Below are 15,310 nucleotides of genomic sequence, written 5' to 3'. Positions count from 1 at the left end.
GGCCCCCCCCCCCCAAACAGCTTATATTGCCCCAGTGTTTAATATGAATTGCAAGTGCTGAACTCTTCTCTGAAAACTTTCAGGGCCAATTACTGCACCTCAACTAACATACCTGACTATATAGGAGTCTTCTTTAATTCACATTCACTTTTCTCTTCTTAGGGACCCTTTCCATAAACCTGTACTTATACAGGCAGTGAGTATGTCATATCTAACCCCTGGAAATCCACACTGAAGATTCATGTTGCTGCTATAATGAGTAACAGGTCATGAAAGGTTATATATTACCATTTCTCTGCTCCCATATGAGTCCAGCTTTAGGATATGAGAGCACAATATAAGGCATGTGTTTGTATTGACGACCATTTGATAACTTATTTTATTACTTGTTTGCTTTTTGTGACAAAAATGTTACGGAATAAAATCCTACATCTCCTACACGCTTCGTGAAGTTCCAGATGCTAATCCACATGTCTCATTTTCTATTGACAACATAAATTGCTTTCAGAAAGGAATCCCAAGTTCCCCAGGTGTCCTAAGAGTTCCCAATCCTGTGTCTCTCTCCTGAACCTCTGCTCTTTCAATATAAAGCCTGTTATTACATCTTTAGAAGTATCTTTGTTTTTTTCTCTATACTTCTCCCTGTCCCTCTGTCATTCCTCACTCCCATTAAGTTTATTATAAGCTCCTCTGCACCTCCTCTTCCACTCCTTCTGGTCTCATACCACAACACACACAAACATCCATGTACATGCATGTACACACACTAAGCTTCTTTCTCCATTTCTTACTCCTACATGCACACATGCACACGTACACTAGCTCCCCTCCTCCAGTAGAGTTATAATTAATCTAACTGCTCCAGTGACAGAGCAGAGTAGCTCCTGCAGATAAGGTTTCAGCTGTTGGCTGTTTCAGTGGTTCTCTCCTTATTTATTCAATATGACTGAGACAGATATGTGTGAATATTAGACCATGTGGTCTGCAGGATAGCAGGTTATGAATTAAACAAATTTGTAAGAAGAAAAAGTCTTGTATTGAGTGTGCAAGTGTTGCATAATTAAGAGAGGGTATTCCAGTTTGCAGAAAACAAGATCTCCTGTGCACAATCATCAATAATATATTTATTTGCATACAACAAAATCCAGTTGGGTAACTTTCAGTGACCAGCAGCAGCAATATTAGAACATTGTTGTACAGTCATATAAAGCTGATAATTGGAAGAAATAATGCACTTACACTGATGTAAAAAGGCCTCCAGCTTCCACACTGGGCTTTTTAATGCAAGCTGGGGTCAATCAGGCTTCTTCATTTAATGCAATCAATTACAAATATTGATTAATAATGAATATATATTGTTACTGAAAAGACTGGACTGATGAAGCAGACATATTGAACTGTTGACACACAGAAAGTTCCTCCTCAGCTTTAATCAAATTATTTTGTGTTATCTTATATTGATCACCATAATGTGTATTGAACTCTTAATTGGCACTTTCAGGCTGCAGCACTGTTCCTGGTTCACCTGTCAGTCAGTAGTTTGGGCCCTGGCTCTCACCGTGGTCTAAATCTGTTCAGATGAGAGCAGCATTTTCCCATTTTAAGGCTGGATGAGGCCTACTAGCAGCAAATCTATAACCCTGGTTGGTAGCAACTGGCGTCTCCCCTAGAAAACCCCCAGTGGCCCGCGCGCTCCTTATACGGCCCTCGAGGTGGGACCGCGAGGCTCGATGGGAGGTCAAAGCCACAGTTCCATATATGGCGCGCGCTCTCTCCCCGTCGGGGGCGCGCAGCGTCACTACTGATCTCTCTCCTCTCGTGGATCTTGATGGATGCAGCTCCCTCCTTCCCTCTGCGAGGCGCGCCTCCTTGCTGGGCCCCCCCTTCCGCACCCACACCCCCAGCCACTCCTCATCCTCGGCCTGTCAGCGTCCTAATATGGCAGAGGGCCGGGATGGGGGCCAGTGCTGAGGTTTGTGAATGGTGGAGGTTGGGTATATAAGGTGGACAGGCAGCACAGAGGACCGTAGCTGGTTCAGCAGCAGCACTGGTTGGGTCATTCTCTCCGAGCCCCGCAGACACACTCCTAAGGTAAGACCCTGCTAGGACCTGCCGCTCCTGAAGACTCAATCCCAGGTTGGGACATCAGACTAGGCCTTAACCAGCACAACACTGGAGCATCTACTGGAGCAGAAGTTAGGGAGGACTGCCAGGGACAGGACGCCTAGGACCAGATACTACTGGAGGCAACATGGGCAACTCCACTGGAGGATAGACTAGACTGTAGGAGAGGCCTTCTACTGAAGGAGAAGGAAAAGATTTTGTAAATAGTAGACTGAGATATCACAGGACAGGAGACAGGAGACAAGTCTTTATCTGAACTATTAGGTCTGGAAAGTATAGATAGATACATGGATAGATAGATAAAGGAGACTGGCTTTAGTTTCTTCATAGGTCTAACATTGAATCCTGAAAAGGTGCTGATGCTGTAAGAGGCAGTGCACCTTCAGACCAATTAAGCCAGGGCAGTTTACCTGAGAGAGGCTGTGACAGAGAGATGCACCTGAACTTTAGAACACCTTAGATATTTCTTAAGAATTCGCATAGATGTACTCTCACCAAATTAGAATAATATAAAGGATATATTAGTCGAGACTCATCAAATCCAGATATCTGAAAGAAAACAGCAGTTTAGTTCCATATTGTTGATTTTATAGGTTTGTACAGGCGTTTGTAATGCGTAATGGCCTGGTGTCAGTGCGCCATGGATACATTTAGCGCAAGACATGGACCTGATCATGCTCCAGTAAATGTTACAATTCAGTCTTTTTAGATAGATAGATAGATAGATACTTTATTTATCCCGAGGGAAGTTCAAAAAGTTTTTTAGTCTTTAATATTAAGAGTCCTAATGTGAGCTTACAGGAAACAAAAGCTGCGAACCAAAATCATTTATGCCACAAAGAGTATGTATCGCAATGTGGATCTGAACTCCTTTTCTTCCCCTCCTCTCTTTTACAGAACTCAACATGTGTGACGACGATGAGACTACCGCCCTTGTGTGCGACAACGGCTCCGGCCTGGTGAAGGCTGGCTTCGCCGGAGACGATGCCCCCAGGGCCGTGTTCCCCTCCATTGTTGGCCGCCCCCGTCACCAGGTAAATAGCAGAGAAAATAATAAGAGAAGCTAATTGGAGGATCTAAAAAAAAAAAAAATCACAATTCTAGTAATAATTTCACCTCAGCCAATTCCTTATCCAATTCAGAGGATAACAATTTACACTAATCTTTACAAATTGAATATTATGAATTGGATGAATAAAAAGGGTACATTATTTTGGCAGAGTAATTCTGCTGGACTGAAAAATATATTTAACCGAGATTCTAATATTGTAGTGTTAGAATTGGGCTGTTTTATGCAATTAGAAACTGTATGTGATAACAGCGTGGCATTGGGTATCTTGAGCTATGTCATTTTGGCTAATTTTAACAGCAGCAATGTGGCCTTTAACTCTGAGACTAAATTAGTCTCAGATGAACTGACAGTCACACAATGGCTCTCTGTCTGTCTCTGTGACCCACGCTGTTATTTGACACATTCACGCAATGGTCAACGTGCCTTTTGTGCCACACGGTAAAGACTTTAATCTGGCCAGAAAAAGGTCATATCTCTGTTTGGATTATTTGTAACCTCTCCATTATCTTGCCCTCTCTCCCCCCTTCAGGGTGTCATGGTCGGTATGGGTCAGAAGGACTCCTACGTCGGCGACGAGGCCCAGAGCAAGAGGGGTATCCTGACTCTGAAGTACCCCATTGAGCACGGCATCATCACCAACTGGGACGACATGGAGAAGATCTGGCATCACACCTTCTACAATGAGCTGAGAGTGGCCCCCGAGGAGCACCCCACCCTGCTCACTGAAGCCCCCCTGAACCCCAAGGCCAACAGAGAGAAGATGACCCAGATCATGTTTGAGACCTTCAACGTCCCCGCCATGTATGTGGCCATCCAGGCTGTGCTGTCCCTGTACGCTTCCGGCCGTACCACTGGTAAGACTGACAGCAACAAACAGCAACAAACAGCTGCTACTCATAACACAGAAACAGCTTTCTAAACATAAATAATGCAGAGAGACAAATTATTTTATTGTAGATTATAATGGAACCGACCAATGTAACTGATAAAAGTATATAACAATCGCAACACATAGTATTTACTGAGCTATGAATGCTCCGTTGTGGCAAATTTGCGCACAACTTTTACGCACAGTCGACCAGTCTTTCTGGGACTGTTTATGTTATTTTATGGCACGTATTATATATACACTTAGTGTGTGCCTGTAATCATCCTTCATACACCCACTTTAGCCACAATTTTACGCACAAAACATAAATATTTGAGCGCCTTTTCTCGCCTGGACTTTACTAAACTCTCGCCTTGCCCCTCTCCAGGTATTGTGCTGGATGCTGGTGATGGTGTGACCCACAACGTCCCAGTCTATGAGGGTTACGCCCTGCCCCACGCCATCATGCGTCTGGACCTGGCTGGTCGCGATCTGACCGACTACCTGATGAAGATCCTGACTGAGCGTGGCTACTCCTTCGTGACCACCGGTGAGAAACCTGACCAGCTCTACTTACAAAGCACCTGGAAGAAAGAAAGAAGCATAGACCACCTTTAAGCAGACACTTTATGGCAAAGTAGAACCTAAATTACCATCATAACTTACTTTTACTGGCAGTTTTTAAAACAATTTCACAAACATAACTAAATCTGACAGAAATCTGACCAACAACAACAAAGATTAACGCACCATTTAGAGACAGATGCAAAGACAAAGGCTACAAACGTTGATTTAATATAATAGTGGACACGGCTTGTTTAAGCTATTACTGCCCGTGTGCCTACTGAAAATTAGGGATTTTATTTATTATTTATTAAAGTACATGTATGTTTAAGATAAGCAGCTCCAGACATTTCTGTGATTTTGAGTCACTTTAGTTCATCCCACTTAATTAGTTTTGCCATTACGCACTGTGTCTTTAGTCTCGGCTGTTTGTCACTCTTACTAATATCTCATCAACTTGCCTCCCTACAGCCGAGCGTGAGATCGTGCGCGACATCAAGGAGAAGCTTTGCTATGTGGCTCTGGACTTCGAGAATGAGATGGCCACCGCCGCCTCCTCCTCTTCCCTGGAGAAGAGCTACGAGCTTCCCGACGGACAGGTCATCACCATCGGAAACGAGAGGTTCCGTTGTCCCGAGACCCTCTTCCAGCCTTCCTTCATCGGTACGCCAGATAATCCTTCATTTTCTCACATTATCGAACAGCACAAGTAAGATTGTGCCAAGCTGGAAACCCCTTCCCCTCTTAACACTTGTCTCTCTCACCTGACCAGGTATGGAGTCTGCTGGTATCCATGAGACCGCCTACAACAGCATCATGAAGTGCGACATTGACATCCGTAAGGATCTGTACGCCAACAATGTGCTCTCCGGTGGTACCACCATGTACCCTGGTATTGCTGACCGTATGCAGAAGGAGATCACTGCTCTGGCCCCCAGCACCATGAAGATCAAGGTACTTATTATGAAAACAAAAAAAACGCAATTCATCCCCAACTTGAAATATTTTACGCATGAATCGATAATTACGCACAGAAATCTACTGGACAGATGATGTGAATATTAAGGAGTGGCACTTTACTGATCGAGTTCTCCTTCTCCTCCAGATCATTGCCCCACCCGAGAGGAAGTACTCCGTCTGGATCGGTGGCTCTATCCTGGCTTCCCTGTCCACCTTCCAGCAGATGTGGATCTCCAAGCAGGAGTACGACGAGGCAGGCCCCAGCATTGTCCACAGGAAGTGCTTCTAAATCTTCCACCTTCTTCTCCAGCTTCTCCTTCATCTCCATCATTTACACCACCAGCTGTTTGGAGTTCAAGCGAGAAGCAGGATCAACCTCTGCGGCACACCAACACTCTGCTGTCAATGGACTGCGCTGTTGACATTCATATGCATGTTGTTATCCTTTAAAAATGTGCATATTTTATGGCTGTTTGTTGTCTGTGTTGCACGGAGAGAGGCTGTGAAAACACCACTGAACCATGCATCCACCTAAAAAACTTTAATAAAAAAAAATAACAACAACATGTTGCCCAACACATGTGAATGTAAGTGTATATACATATTGATAATTTATTAAAGTCCATTATTTGGTATTTCTGACCCCGGCCTTGTTTTTCTGATAGAGGGAGAGAATGAAAAACACAAGCTTTGGTAAAAATTACACTAGAAATACTGGAATGGGGAAGATTTCTATTATTTAAAAGGTGCACATTTCTTTTCATAACCAAGCAAATACACAAATACAATTTAAGCTTAAAAAAATCTATATTTAGACCTCTCAAATCTTAAGAACTGGGGGATATCAGGAAAATTAACCAAAATCAACATAACAATTAAGCTCAGGAGAAGCTTAATTGACTCAGCAATTAAACATACCCATGACACACACTTCAGCTGTCCCATAAACCAATCAACTGATCACATACAAGGGGAGGTTCACAGAGGACAGGGGGTGTTGGCTCGGCTCCCGGGATCAAGTTGGATGGGTGACAAGGAGGGAGACAGGGTGTCTCTCTCTTGTGTCCCACCAACCACTGCCGGTTGGGGGGACTGCTGGGTGACAGAGGTAATCAAAGACACGCCTTCCAGCTCTGACAGTCGGAGTTTGACTTGCCAGGAATGTGCCTGGGCAGCAGCAACAGCTCCGCTTTTTAGACCTTGCGGATCAGTAGCATTGGACACCCGACACCCGGCTCTGAATCCCGTTGAGCTGCCCTGCACCACCATTTGCGCAGCCCCGGCCCCCAGACCATCTTTAGACAAAACCAGACCCCGTGGGGCATCTCCACAGCCCTACCTTATATGCATAGAGGCTCAGCAGGTTATCTGGGTCTGGGCTTTGGGTCTGGGCTTAAAGAGACAAAGGGGCGTGCTCCTCCCTGTGCCCACTGCCCACATCATTCACATCACCCCACTGACCTGTTGTGTAGACTATAATAAGACACCCTTCACACTTTTTCTTACACAGGCACATTTTAATTTATCAACCTCTCGAGTACAGGTACAGGTAGGCACACACAAGAAAAACATTCAGTTCATTTTTGATGAGTAATTAGTGGTCAAGTAAAGCACTACAGCCTGATTAACAACAACTCATTTAAGCTCCTTTATGTGTTGAGTCTGCGCATTGTGTCCAGATACAATAAATCAAAGTGTGTTGTAATCCTCTTTTATCATCTGATAGAGATCATTATCAGCCAAATGTCTCATAACTCCCTGACACCCCGGCCCGGGGCCACCTGTTGCGGGTGTGTTTGGCTTTTTAAAAACGTCTTCAAGCGGGCGGAGCTAAGAGACGCAGTCTGTGATTACCGCAGCCATCTGTTCTGCTCTGCTTCCGTGAAATCCGACTCCAGTGTAAGTATATTTACTGTACACAAAATTAGACTCTTACAGCCTTGCATTTCTGCTGTCAAGCCTTGCTCTGTTGTAGATGATTGAATTGGTGGGATTGTCAGAGAGATTTTACGTTTAGGCTATATCTGCCAGCGCTGACAGGCGATTATCGGTGCTCCATATTACCATATGATTAACATACATCTATAAATAACACGGGCACATTTGTCATGTTAATGTGCAGCAACAGGCATTTGATTAACGCTGAATATTACACAGGAATTTGTTATAGGCCTAGTGGCATAACACAGTCCGAGAAGACGATTTAATAATAAAAGTTTATCGCAACGCGTCGGGATACAAACACATCGTATTTTAGCACATACAAAAGGAGATACGGTCGTAATGATTTGTCACACACGTTGTGAAACCTGGCGTGTTTTCGGCTTTCAGACAGCGATCACTACTGACCTTTAATGTGGAGTATTCAGCAGTCGTTTACGTCGCTGCAGCCAATCAGAGGAGGGGACGCCGCCTACGTCATCGCGTTCAAGAAATTTCTGCTGGTGGCGTTGTAACCGACGGTCGATCACATCCTCACCTGAGGCCACATTTATTTTATAACATATACAATAAAACGACGACTGGGGTTTACAGAGTTTACAGAGTTTGTAGTTTATTTTAAAAACGAGACTTTTATCTCCGGAGGCTCTAAACCCCGGGTGGAGGAGGAAGTAGGCGGGTTGTTGAAGCCTCCAGCTGCTCTGCCATTGGTTTGAACTGGGTCACATTATGGTTTAAATGTCTGGCGGTGACACCAACCTTTAAAGTAAGACTAAACATAACCAGTGTTCCGCATGGCTTCTGTTTAGGCTTATACCGCCAAGTGTAGTAGACATTACATATTGTATACTACTCGTGTGTAACAACGCTAGCTTTTGATAGTTGTTCAGCTCTGCGGTGTTATTGTTAAATCTCACAGCAGAAAGATGGTGACCAAGAGGATCCGCTCGGAGTACATGAAGAAATTCAAAGACCCCAAATGGGAGACCTATGCTCAGTGTTATGAGGAGATGCTGAAATACAGGCTGACCCGGAGGCTGCTGGAGCACACACACAACCCCTGGTTCTGGGGTGGCTCCGACACGGATTCAGACTCCGGAGGAAGGAGTCCTCTTCCTCCCAGTAAGAACCAGGTGCGGCCTGAGACCAGCAGAGACAGGGCTGAGGCAGAGCTGGAGGAGTGTGAGGGGACGAAGGGGGACAGAGACACACTGACTGTACCCAGGCTTCCCCTTCGAGAGGAGGAAGAGGAGGCGAATGTGTCTGCTGTCCACGGTAAAACATGAGCTATAGATGTGTTTGTCAGACTCATTGGGAGGTATGCTGTTACTCTACTTTACCATATGATACCTTTCACTCCTCTCAGGCTCACAGCTTGAAGGTGGCAGGGAGACGAGAGTGCCAGAGGAGGAGAGAGAGGAGCAGAGAGCCAGCAGCAGGGGCAGTAAACAGTTAACAGCCCCTCACAGGGAGCAAGGTAGGTCAAATACACCCTGAGATGGAGTCATGGTGAAAATGAAATCCTCCCCCTGCTCTGTGATGAGCTGTCGGCTGATGACAGAGAGGCTGCGTGCAGAGGAAATGTAAAAACCTAGTATAGCAAAATGACTGTGTGTTCATTCTGGTTACATTGATTACTGCTAAAGGTATCATTCTTCATCAATCAGTGGGTTTGTCAGCTTCTTCTAGGTTCTTTGCAAACCTTAAAAATACTTGTACTAATGAAATATAAATTGTAATGTTGAATGTCAGCACTAGCCTGGAACACCGTGCTTAATGTGAGTAAAAGGACGGATAAGACAGGGTTGGGTATTAAACCTCAGTCCTTTTTTGTACCTACTGAAACCAACTCAGTATGAGAAAGGAGTCAAGAGTTAAATTAAATGCTTGGTCAGATTTTAGTCTTGTTTACTCTTTCTTTAATCTGATATTTGCTGACTAATGATGCCAATTTTAGACAATATTATTTAGCTGAAGTTCTTGTATAACTACTTGTGTTTCATTTAACATTTGAGCAGTTCTTAAATCTCTGTGGCTTCTTTTAGTGAAAAACAAACATTTTGGACAAAAACATAAATATAGAAAATTCATTATAGTATCAGGCCAACTCAGGTATTTTATCGGCACTAGTGTAACATAAATTCAAACAATACTTTGCCCTGGTGTGTTTCAGGTTATGAGTCCAGCACATAAATAAAACCAACATTAAGGCAACATGACTCAGTTGATAAAAAAATAAACAAAACATCATAAACATATGAAAGATCATGAAAGTTTTACCAAACCGCTCCCTTATTATATAGAGGTGTCACAAAAATGTCATGGAAAAAGAAATTGTTTTGTTCAGTTGATGTACAAATGCTGTTTTCAGTATTGGATCATGAATGGAGACACCAACCTGATCACTGGATTACTCAGTTGATCTTTATCAATATCTCTATTTATCTATATCTACATTTGACTCAACAGACTTTCCACCCCCTGTTTCAGCCTTTTCTGCTCTTGGTATTTTATCACTGCTTGAATTTTTTCGACTTGTAGAGAAAGAAACTGGCGGACCACAGCAGAGTAAACCCTCCAAATCCTCAAAGCAGACCTGGCGCTCCCAGCGGGTCAGGCCCGCCCCAACGCGGCAGCCCGTGGAGGACAGCAAGGACAGCAGACATCCTTTCGCTCTGTACGGTTCAGGAGAGAAGGATGCAGACATCGCAGGCAGGAAGACACACAATGTTGGGCCTGTAGCTTCGACAAATGAGGTAATGACGTTCTCTAGATCTGTATGTGACTGCGCTCAAGTATCAACACGAACTGACAGTTATGTTTGTTTTCCTGCTAGATCCATGAGTCAGCTCTTCGTGCGAAGACCAGAAGGGAGGTAGAGCGTCAGATGCTGACCCAGAAGACCGAGCGCCGGAGAGCCAAGTCTGTCGATCTGGAAAAGGCCAAAAAGTTGGTTCAACCGGAATTCAACCCCTGGCTCACTGAGTACATGCGGTGCTTCTCTGCTCGCTCCCGATAGGACACACACACACACACACACACACACATTTAGCAGAATTAATTGCATCAGGTTGAGTCCAGACAAAGATACAAAGTAAAAGCCATTATTGCCTATCAGCCCTGAGGTTTAAACACCCAGATGTAGAATAGAGCATGGGACTGAATGTGTATCACTCTCGTATTCAGGATGTAAACTGACAAAACCTTGAACTCTGAAACTCACATCGTGGCTTAATGTTTTTTATATATATTGATTGTTAATATATACAATAAGAAACATTTTACAGGGTAGAAATGGCTCTTGAAAGAAATAATTTGAAAGTAAATATATAATGAATGGATACATATATTGTATAGATATTTTAAATGCATTTTAATAGCTGTACTTTGATGCAGTCCCTTTAAACACAGGCCATATGAAATGTGCCCTTATTCCTTACACAGGGATCAGTGTAATTCACAAAGGGGTACATGGCAGCATGTCTGAATCGAGTCAGCCGCCTTCTTAGATCTGAGATCAAATGAAGAATGTACATCCACATATAGACAAAAAACAACACACACACAATCAAGTTGTTCGTATTCCAAAAAAATCATAGTAAGCACAACAAGATGGTTCAATCAACAGTCAGTTGAAGTTTTTCCTCAGATTTATGCAGCTTTCGATGTGAATAGGCATTTTTCTTTGAAGTATTGATGGACATACAGAGCTAGGTCTGTTTACAGATTTTCAGGTCACTCAGTGCTGTGAACTGGTTCTTGTCGATTTAATGGTTTGAGTAATGGTTTAGGGGTTGATCCCAACTTACTTGGTTTAGAATAAATAGTGAATCACACTCACAGTCAAACTCTGTGTGAAGTCACAGTTGTGTGACGTGTCGGTTGAATTTTCTCTTGACACTTTTACGTGTTATTGTTTTAAAATAGTTATGTAATGTTGTTTAGTTGTGTTAATATACAGTAACAAATCAATGTGATGCTTTTACAGTGTGAAAATAGATGTATGTGACTTAAAAAACACTGTATGACTGTGAATAGTGTACTTCTGTTATACATTTCCATTTAAAAATAACACACAGCTGATTATTGGTTATTTTCAAAGCATAACAAACACAGGTTTATTGTTGAGTCCAACTTTCTTTATCATTATTGATACTGAATGTGCTTTAGAGCCAATTGTGGACCCACAACAACAATGGACATTAAGCTGATAATAAATACATAATAACACTCTAAAGTAGACCAAACAAAACAGCACTTTGATTATTAGTCACCTTTCTGTATAATATTTGTACAGAATACCTTGCCAACTATTTAGGTTCTTATGTAATTCATTCATCTGTTGAATCTCTGTATGTTAATGAGAATGTATTGAACGTGAAACATTTTTTTTGTGCTCACACAAGAAGACAAAGATTGACTTTGACTTTGTGTAATGGATCTGGTCTTTTCAGGATATTGGGTTTCAATATCTGAACCATCAGAATTTAGACCCTTTTTGGTTTCCTTGTGTCAGCGATCATGATAAAATCAGCTCTGTGCCATAAAGACTTTTCTCCCTTTACAACTATAATTATTGATGTGAATATTGTACAGAGAAAAGACGGGGCAGTTTGAGGTCTGTGCTTACATTTGGACTTTTTTTGTAAATCTTTGTTTTGTTGTTGCAGCTCTGAGTTCAGTATTACATTATTTGCTTTTGTTTAGTTTTCCAGTGTTTAAGTTATATTGCAGTATAGTTCCAGGAACAGATGTAAAATCTTGTGCAATATTATTTTACTTTAACTATTTAAATGTTGTTTTTTTTTAGAGGTGGTGAACTTTGACAATCTCTGAAGAATCTCTGTATTCTTCATTAATTATAGACCAAACTGTATAGTTACAATCTTCTTAATACTGTAGAGACACTTTACTTTTAATGAGACATTTTTATACTTGCCACATTTTTCTAGGTTTACTTGGTATTGAATAGAAGACATACGGCAAGCCTAAATATTAGTTTAGGCCGGGAAACTCACCACACTTACAAATAGTTATTTTAAGTGTTAACACAGTGTAGAGTCTGATTTTCTGCTGTTACAATCTAATTGATCTAATATACTGGTGACAGACAGGGTATAATAATGACAAAATACTGTAAAATTCACTGATACTTTAGGTTTTCATGTTTATATTTTAGACTTTTAACATACTGTCTGTACATATTTTATATGGTTTAGAGGAAAAGACTGTTGAGGTTAAATGGTGTGGTGCGAAGTTTTTAATAAATCACTTTTCCGCCTGTCTGTTCACTGTTATCTGTTCATTTCCACACTACAATTACACAAATTATTCAGAAATTTAAATCACTTTGAAGAAAACATCAAGAACGCAATAGACCATCTCCAAAAACGGTGACTGAATAAACAAAAAATGCTTTTCAAAGACAGTGCTATATTTGTACTAGTTTTTATTTTAAAAATGTATGCTTTATCATACACAATAAATTAAAAATCCATGATATTCATAATGACAAGAGAAAAACTGACATACATAAACAAAGGACTTGATGACATAAACACAAGACAGCAAACTGACGTGGAGCGGCCAAAGCCACAATCAGATCTAATCTAATGTGAAATGTTTTGAAGTGTGCTTGATTTAAAAGTTGAATTAATAATTTTTAAGGGGGAAACATTAAAAAAAAACAAAAAAAAAACATAAACAACATGTTGTAATGCTTAATTACACCAACGTAAAATATATCTCCAAATCTAAACCTTCAAACAATTCCCAGATTTAAGTGATTTGTTGTCAGCTTTATGTGCTTGTTTTAAAGGAGACATAAAGTATCTTTGGAGACAAATACAAATCAAACACACGACAGATAGTTTCATAACACAGCTAAAACTTGAAATGCATTCAGTTAGTATTACCCCACAGCGGGTCAGTGAGGTATTCATGTAAACAGGCAACATTTATAAATTTGAGACGTTAGTCATAATTAGGATCCTTTGGATAAAGAAGTGTGTTACACTGTCACATCATTAACTAAATGGTGAGTGCTGAATGTGCCACTGTAAATTAAAAGTAACGTTCACACTCCAGATGATTAAAAATAAACTATAGCAGAAAGCCAAACGTATGCTCAGGATATTTCAGGCTGCCTCGGTCTGTTTTTTTCAATCTGTGAGCTTGAACAATGATAAAAACAGATAAACGTGTTAGTCCATAATGTAGTCCACATCAGCTTGTCCCACATACAAAGAAACTTAATTGCTGCAAACAGTACTATCCATCTATACTGCTTACAAGTTGCCAGTGTATTGTAGTTTAACATGATAATAATACAGCAGAGCATGAAACAGATGCTGGATATGATTTCTACTTTAATATACATATCTCTTCATAATGAAATACTCTGATATTCTGTTTGAGAAAACATGCGTCAATCTCTATATACAGAAACACTGTACAGTGCGTCAGATGCTGTAGGGAGATAGGGGAGGGATTTAGAAAGGCAGAGAGCTGCGTCAAGAGACGGACAGGGGGACAGGTAAGTAGATGAGTAGGAACAGATAGAATGATGGGATGTAAACAATGCAGTGAAGGGAGGGAAGGAGGACAGGAGCGGCGGTAAGCTGATGAAATGCAATTTGGCCGAGAGTGTAAGAAAGGAGTGAACCAGGCATACGGTACAAGGAGTGAGACGAGGGTGGGTAGTCAGTCGACTGTGAGTGTTTGAAACAGACAAGCAGAGCAGGTGGGTGAAGAAAGAAGCGTACTGTAGCAACAGAAGGTTTTAAATGTGTCTGTGGTTAAAGGAATTATTCAGCAGTTTGGGGAAATTGTTTTCTTGCCAAGAGTTTGATGAGAAAGTCGACACCTCATGTCTAAGTATCAAGCTGGGCCCAGGAGGCGGTTAGCTTAGCTTAGCATAAAGACTGGAAGAGAGGGAAAAAGGCTTGATCCAAAATTAAACCTACCAAAGCTAACTTTTCATAGTGTAATTTGTTCAATTAGAACACAAAAGGCAATGAAGCAAATTTCCCAAAATGTAGACTCCTTCCTTTTAAGAAAACTAAAAGGAGGTAGACGGGAATACTGATGAAAACTGAGATGAACTAAATGATGCAGGTGTGAGAGACGATAAGTAAGAAGGTGGGAGGGAGAAAGAGAAGTTACAGTCAGCAATTCACATCCTGATTGAAGGGCTGGGGGAGTGTTTGGTCCAATAGTGGAGCACAATGTCGGAGGGTGGGCGGTCTCTGGTTACCGTGGAGATGCTCAGAGTTCTGACAGGGTGGGCGGGAAAGTCTCTCCGGCTCTCCGCAGGTGCAGCCATGACAACGAAGGTTCAAAAGATTCTGAAGGGTCCGTGCGAAGGTCGAAGGTCAGAGAGGAGTCACCAGCGTAGCAACCTGAACCGTCCCCCCGTGGCTGTTCTTCTCTTGGTCTTCACAAACCTGTCTGAAACACACGGACCACATACACACACACACAAAGAGAGAAATCAAACACAATAACGCAGCTGTACGCACCAAAGTTTGTCACTATGGAGACTGTAGTTTACAGTTCCACCCGCAACTGAAAATGAAAAATACACTATGTACTGGTTAAAAACTACAGTGCCCAGAGATTATTTAGCCTTTTGCTTAATGAAATAGAAACCTCTTTACATTTAAATAGGTACAAATGGTCAGAGGGGCCGAGAGCCACAGCGAGCTGGGGAAGTAGAAAAGTGCTGAGAGAATACATTGTTGGTTTTTATGGAATATGTTGACAATAACAAAAACATAATA

General features: G+C 41.8%; 3 protein-coding genes across 6 annotated transcripts in view; 2 read left to right on the top strand and 1 right to left on the bottom strand.

The window, feature by feature from the left end:
* Positions 1-1,930: 1,930 nt before the first annotated feature.
* On the top strand, positions 1,931-6,166 carry acta1b (actin alpha 1, skeletal muscle b). 2 transcript variants are annotated; one of them, XM_035682109.1, is made up of 7 exons: positions 1,931-2,091; positions 3,022-3,158; positions 3,726-4,050; positions 4,453-4,614; positions 5,100-5,291; positions 5,401-5,582; positions 5,734-6,166. In XM_035682109.1, exons 2-7 carry the CDS (start codon positions 3,030-3,032, stop codon positions 5,875-5,877), a joined length of 1,134 nt encoding a protein of 377 aa, XP_035538002.1. In that variant the 5' UTR covers positions 1,931-2,091; positions 3,022-3,029; the 3' UTR covers positions 5,878-6,166. The 2 variants fall into 2 exon arrangements, with proteins under 2 accessions (XP_035538002.1, XP_035538003.1); XM_035682110.1 differs by lacking the exon at positions 1,931-2,091 and adding an exon at positions 2,127-2,136.
* Positions 6,167-7,358: 1,192 nt separating this feature from the next.
* ccsapb (centriole, cilia and spindle-associated protein b) lies at positions 7,359-12,759 on the top strand. Of its 2 annotated transcripts, none has more exons than XM_035682116.1 (5): positions 7,359-7,487; positions 8,449-8,804; positions 8,896-9,006; positions 10,071-10,285; positions 10,366-12,759. In XM_035682116.1, the coding sequence occupies exons 2-5, from the start codon at positions 8,456-8,458 to the stop codon at positions 10,546-10,548; spliced, it is 858 nt and encodes a 285-aa protein (XP_035538009.1). In that variant the 5' UTR covers positions 7,359-7,487; positions 8,449-8,455; the 3' UTR covers positions 10,549-12,759. The 2 variants fall into 2 exon arrangements, with proteins under 2 accessions (XP_035538009.1, XP_035538010.1); XM_035682117.1 differs by lacking the exon at positions 7,359-7,487 and adding an exon at positions 7,523-8,295.
* Positions 12,760-14,583: 1,824 nt separating this feature from the next.
* rab4a (RAB4a, member RAS oncogene family) overlaps positions 14,584-15,310 on the bottom strand; it is a 4,499-nt gene continuing 3,772 nt past the window's right edge. The window contains exon 8 of one of the 2 annotated variants that reach the window (XM_035682119.1): positions 14,584-14,978. The gene's annotated coding sequence lies outside the window, so the exon portion shown is untranslated. The remainder of the gene's footprint in view (positions 14,979-15,310) is intronic. The other variant, XM_035682120.1, reaches the window with a different exon arrangement.

This window comes from Morone saxatilis, unplaced genomic scaffold, assembly GCF_004916995.1.
Source record: "Morone saxatilis isolate NCDOM2014 unplaced genomic scaffold, NCSU_SB_2.0 Contig11, whole genome shotgun sequence".
NCBI classification, from domain to species: Eukaryota; Metazoa; Chordata; class Actinopteri; family Moronidae; genus Morone; species Morone saxatilis.
Note: the sequence above shows the minus strand (reverse complement) of the source record. Positions and strands in the feature narration are given on the sequence as shown.